We start from the raw sequence: 6,400 nt of genomic DNA, 5'->3' as shown, positions 1-6,400 counted from the left end.
TAACAAGTGGTACAACAAAGCAAGACAACTTGCTGAGCTGATTTGCATGACAGGGAAAGGGCAGGTATGTACCATATCAACTAATACATGGTATATTCAGCTCTTTTCCTGCTCTGGCAAACTCAGTGCAGCCTAGCCCCAAAGCAGGAACCCTTGCACAAGGGTGCCTGTGTTACAACAAGGTTTGCTTTTGTACCGCAAGGGACAACTTCCTTCACAAAATAATCTGCAAAAAAATGTAAAGTAAATTCTTGCTGTTATGGTGCAGTTACAAAACTGAGAGGTCAGTTTGCGCAAGAGGAATACATAGTGGCTGATTTACTAACAAGTGGTACAACACAGCAAGACAACTTGCTGAGCTGATTTGCATGACAGGGAAAGGGCAGTTATGTACCATATCAACTAATACATGGTATATTCAGCTCTTTTCCTGCTCTGGCAAACTCAGTGCAGCCTAGCCCCAAAGCAGGAACCCTTGCACAAGGGTGCCTGTGTTACAACTAGGTTTGCTTTTGTACCGCAAGGGACAACTTCCTTCACAAAATAATCTGCTGAGAATTTTTCCTTTTTCTATGAGTATTGCAGAATGCAGCACACATAGAAAGAGCAGAAAATGGGGAGAAATACTCATATTTCTCTTTGTTAAGCTTCACCTAGGAAGGCATTGCATTTTGACACATTCCAAGGCTTACTAGCAGTGGTATAACAAATGGGGTGGAAGGGCTGTGGTATGCCCCGGGCAACTGTTTAAGGGGGCATCAGTGAGTGCAAGGTAAGTTTTCTTTTTTTTATTCTCCATCGTCATCTGTCGCCTCCCTCAGCTCATCATCGTCTGTTGCCAGCAGCCCCTGCTCCTCGTCATCTGTCACCAGCAACCACAGGGATCGCACGGGACGGCAAAAGCTCTAGCTTTGCCACTGTTTACTACTCTGGAAATGCACAAAAATCCATGAGTGGATGCATGGGAACACTCATGCACCACCCATGGAACGCCTTCCCAGGGCAGAGTTATGCAAGTCATGCAGAGCCACTCAAGGTGGCTTTGTGTGGCTTACTAAATCTCACTGAAATCCTTGCATTGCCTTGCGCCTCCTCGTGTGACCCAATCGAAGTGCAAGGGCTTTGGAAATCTGGTCAAAGTGTGATGTTTTTGTAGTAGTAAAATTGGCATACAGTCATATGACAAGTATGCCAAAGCCTCAGCATCACTGTGGTAATCAATGGAATTGCTATGGTATACGCTACTGATGATTTTCTAGTATGGGGACATAAATGGCCAATTAATTTGAGATATGTTTGGCGGTGTGTTGCAGTGCCTGAGTGGATGTTTTGTAGGACACAGGTTGTATCTTTGAATTATGAAGTGGATTATTTTGTTTTCTCAAACTTCTGGCTAGGTGGTGCCATGGAAAAGCAGCTGTATTGTTTAGAAAGTCAAGATCAGTTGAGATATGCATTAGCTTAATGGCATCTACAAGAACCATCTGTTCAAATGAAAAATAATTATGTTGAGTGTACCACTGCTATGGGAGGGGATTGCTATATACTTATTTGCTAAAAGCAGTCATAGTACAGTTGTGGACTGTATGATATAAGTCATTTTCATATTCTATATAGTCATTAATCTTCAGCATTAATAAATGAAATGCAAATTATGTTGGCTTACAGGATGGCACTAGAATAGGTCTATGGTTGAAGTGTAGAATCATGGGAAGAGGGAAAGACATTATTATGGCAGGCTAAGGCAGCACTGATTCTGCTCTCTTCTTGTGCTGGTGCACTGTGTGCAGGCTAGGTCCACCACAACCAGTGTTGCACCATAATGCACCTTTCTACACACAAAAAATCCTTAGACGCATGTTCTTCTATCTGTGTGTTATGTGGAATGCATCACTCATAGAAGGAGGAAGTAACAAGGAGAAATAAAGATATTTCTTCTCCTCACTCATCACTGGGCAAAGTTTAGCATTTTGACGCATTCCAAGTTTACTTGCTTTAGTCATCTGGGAATGCAGCAAAATCCATGGTTGGATGCATGAGAACGCCCATGCCCCACCCATGGAACTCCTCTGAGATGCAGTGAAATGCAATGTTGCTCATGGGGCAGTGTTGCATTACTTTTTCTTTTCTTTACAAATCCATGCAAGGCAGCACAACTCTCCTATGGTGCGCGCAGTAATTCCCAGTTAAGGACTTGTGTTGCTGTGCTTAGCCACTCAAGGACAAAATAATCATTAGTAAATTTGGGCCTAGGTTTCTAGTCCATGTTTCTTCAGGTTGTTCTAATGTAACACACCAAAGGATTCTATAATTTTTAGGATAATTGCAGATAACAAAAAGTTGGGCATTTGGGGCGCTTCATATTTAATTGGTGAACCTGATTGAATGATTTTGGTCCAACTGAATGTTTGTAGGAAGGAATATGATGAATCTTGTGGAAACAAACCCCTATACCTTAGTATTCACATTATGGGCTACGTTGATTGGAAATTTTAGGACTCAGTGCTTACCAAAAGGTGTAGAAAAATATTTGTTCTACTGGCTATCCTAATGGTTAATGGAAAATCTTTAGAGTATTTGGAGAATAGTTTGAGTAACAGTAAACACTTCAAAAAACCAAACTATTGTTGCTTATTTGAATCACAATGAACACGGTCAGAGGGTTCACCGCCTCTTCATCCTCATGTAAATTGGTCAAATAAAGTAAAGTAAATGCAGAAACAAGTTGCATTAATACAAATATTCAAGCAGAAGGTTCTTCACCTTGTGGTAAAGAAGATTTGACAGAAAAAGCAGAATGTAAACTTTGACAAGTATTTCAGTAAACTTCAAAGACATTGTAGTTTATGAAGTGTCCTTCCAAAGGCATTTTTAACCTCTTTATTCCTCAGGCTGTAAATCAGGGGATTCAGCATGGGAATAACAACTGTGTACAATACTGAAGCCACTCTGTCCTCATCTCGAGAGTAGCTGGAAGTGGGCCTGAGATACATGAAAAGGATGGTCCCATAGAAAAGGATAACACATGTAAAGTGTGAGGAGCATGTGGAGAAGGCCTTACGCCGCCCATCAGTGGACCGAATTGCCAGGATTCTCCGGATGATGGACACGTAAGAGGCCACGATCACTGACACAGCACTCATGGTAAGAAAGTCGGCACATATGAAGAGCACTAACTTGCTTGCAAAGGTGTCTGAGTATGCAAGATCTAAAATAGGGAGGAAATCGCAATAAAAGTGCTGGATCTCATTTGGCCCACAGTAGGAGAGGCGGAAGGTACCAGCGACATTCAAAGCAGAGTTCAACAAGCCACAAAGGAAGGCTCCAATGACCAACTGTATGCAGACTCTCTGAGTCATGGACATAGTGTATGTCAAGGGATGGCAAATAGCCATGTAGCGATCATATGCCATCACTGTGAGCAGTACACACTCTGTGGTTCCAAAATGGGCGAAGGCAAATAGTTGCACAGCACATGTATGGAACAGGATGGTATTTTTTTCAGCTAGGAAGTTCACCAGCATCTTTGGAGTGATGACTGAAGAATAACATAGGTCCACAAGGGAAAGGCTACCTATAAAAAAGTACATAGGGGTTTGGAGCTGAGGGCTTAGCCGTATTAGAAGTACAATGCCAATATTGCCAACCACAGTTACGGTGTACATGACAAGGAATATGAGAAATAGGATCCCATGAAGATATGGGCGATCTGTGATTCCCAAAAGAAGAAACTCAGTGACTTTGGTGCAATTCTCGCCATCCATGCCCTAGGAAAAGAAGAAATAGGTGTTACCTTCATTTCGGTTCAGATTATTATGTGCATGAACACAGAATGGGCAGTAAAGAGTAATTAGATAACTATAGAACTGATAGCAAACCATCAAATGTAAAAGGTACGTCAACATGGACATTTTCTATGCTTATTAGTCTTGTGCTAAACTTAGTAAGACTAATATACATTTGTTTCTAAAAGATTCAGTTATGGTAGTGTTCCAGAGGCTCTCACGCCCTCAGGATACACTAGATATTAAACTAGAAGATGTAGACCCTACCTTGGCCCACATTAACAAAATACCTGCCCAAAAAGGACTCCTGATGAATTCAGCAGGAGATATTGAAAATGGTGTGCTGGATTTTAGAGGCCAACCTACTAGATATCATATGGAAAAATATAAGTTGTAGGGCCCCTTTCTCTGATAAACAATAAAATTAATGATGTTCATCACAATTCTAGCCTTTTAGCCTGAGCAAGATAAAAAAGTTAATATTCCGACAATAGAATGAATTATTGACTGACCGATAAACTATATATAAGCTGAAAGGTTACATAATATGGCAGCAGCATGACATGGTATTATGTGCATGATATAGGTTTTGGCTTGTGATGCCTTATAAATCTTTGGCTCTGTGCAATGGGTCTGTATGTTTAGGGTTTAAATAATAAATAACTGCAAAGACATGCAGTCACATAACCATGGCAATTGGGTCACAGACTTCCAAAGTATTGATGTGAAGATGGTAAAACATGGGAAATTGAGGCTTGATTCTTGATGTGAGCTGTAGCTGACCTTTCACACAGTCAAAACAATCTTTGTCTTAATAAGTAATTGCATGTGGCATATGAAAAGCAATGTCAAAACACAACTCCAGTTAAATAATAAGTACATTAAATATTCTTAAATCCATCTATTTAAAAAGAACAAAATATATTTGTATAGATGACACCAGGTGGCAGGGTTTGACCAGGTTGAAGATTGTCAGTGTCTACTCACTGCTCCAACTCTCCCAGCCACTTACCTGCATTTTTCAGCATCCATTCCTGAACTACCTTGATAGTGAGTACCTCAATTGTCTCTGTGATTGAGAAACACCAATTTACTAATCAGCCTTGCAGCCACAATTTGAGACTGTTAGACTTGGCATCATTTGGCATGTTTCCCCAGACTTTCTGCTCTCTGACCTCCCGGTTTTGTCTCTGTTTTTGCTAGTATAGAGTCTCTGTACACTTTCTCATTGCTGATCAGTGTTAAAGTGCAAGTGCTCCTGTTGTAAATTGTGTTATGGATTGGTGTTTCTGTGATTGCCATATTTGAATTACTTGTCAGTCCCTAGTAAAGTGCACTGAGTGTGTCAAGACCTGTAAGTCAAATGATGCTAGTGAGTTGCCGCATTGGATTGTGCCACCCACACAAGCAGCCTGTAAATTTAACTCTGGCCTGCCATTGTAGAACCTGTGTGCAGTCTAGGACTGCCATGTTGACCTGTCAAGTGTACCTACTTGCCAGGCCCTAACCTTCCCAGTTCTTACATGTCAGTCATCCCTAAGGTAGACCCAAGGTACCCCTGTGGGCAGGGTGCAGTGTATGTCACTGGCAGGGAATTCCAGAGTTTGGCCACAGTGTATCCAAAGGAACGGCCTCCCATCCGTATCCTCCGGATCTTAGGGACTGTGGCCAAATAAGCAGATGAAGAACGAAGGGTTCTAGAGGTCGAGTACCAGGAGAAAAGCTTTTGTAACGGGACAGGGCCCTGATCATGGAGGGCCTTACAGACTATACATAGTGATTTGAAGCAAATACGCTGATAGACATGTAACCAATGGAGGTCCTTGACCGCCAGGGATGAAGAGGACAAGCGCAGACGAGAAAGGGCCAGTTTAGCGGCCATGTTCTGGATACGCTGCAATTTACTGATCAGGGTCCCAGGGGCACACATAAGCAGTGCGTTGCAGTAATCCAGCTTACCGAGGATAATACTCCGCACAACTTCTGGTCTAGCTTGGGCTGGAAGCATAGGGAGAATCTTACGCTGATTGCGGAGCAGCATCATACAAGTGGCGATGGTTTGATTTACAAAAACATTCAGTTGCAGATTAGAACCAAACATAACGCCCAGATTGCGGGCGGAGTCTGCTGCCACAACTGTAACCTGGAAAGCAGAAAGAAAAAAGTCCAACGGCAAAGGTCGAGAAATGCGATCCAGGGAGCAGTGCAAAACCTCAGTTTTTGAGCCATTGAACTGAAGGGAGGTTGTACGCAGCCAATTCGCAGTAGATGTCATACAGCGATGAAACATCTCCTGAGACACAGCCTCTTTGCCTTCCAGTGAAAAGATAAGCTGAGTATCATCGGCGTAATTAATGACCGAGATACCAAAAGATTTAATCAGCTTAACTAAAGGGTGGAGGTAAAGGTTGAATAAGATGGGACAGATGGCCGATCCCTGGGGTAACCCTTACCCCACTCTTTTTGTGCCCGGTGGACAGGCAAATCCCAGTTCCACCTCGCTGTCGACCTTAGTTCACGTCTTCGCCATAAAGAGAACATCTAACTCATGTATCTCTATGAGGAGCGATATTTCCACGTGGTGTTTATTAAGAGATCTCAAGTTAATCAAGCCG

The 6,400-nt window shown here is 42.3% G+C and overlaps 1 protein-coding gene across 1 annotated transcript; it reads right to left on the bottom strand.

The window, feature by feature from the left end:
* Positions 1 to 2,828: 2,828 nt before the first annotated feature.
* On the bottom strand, positions 2,829 to 3,764 carry LOC147735084 (olfactory receptor 8U3-like). The gene has a single exon (XM_086952609.1). The coding sequence runs from the start codon at positions 3,762 to 3,764 to the stop codon at positions 2,829 to 2,831; it is 936 nt and encodes a 311-aa protein (XP_086808735.1).
* Between the last annotated feature and the right edge of the window lie 2,636 nt (positions 3,765 to 6,400).

Source organism: Lissotriton vulgaris, chromosome 1_2 (genome assembly GCF_964263255.1).
Source record: "Lissotriton vulgaris chromosome 1_2, aLisVul1.2, whole genome shotgun sequence".
NCBI classification, from domain to species: domain Eukaryota; kingdom Metazoa; phylum Chordata; class Amphibia; order Caudata; family Salamandridae; genus Lissotriton; species Lissotriton vulgaris.
This window is presented reverse-complemented; position numbering and strand designations above follow the sequence as displayed.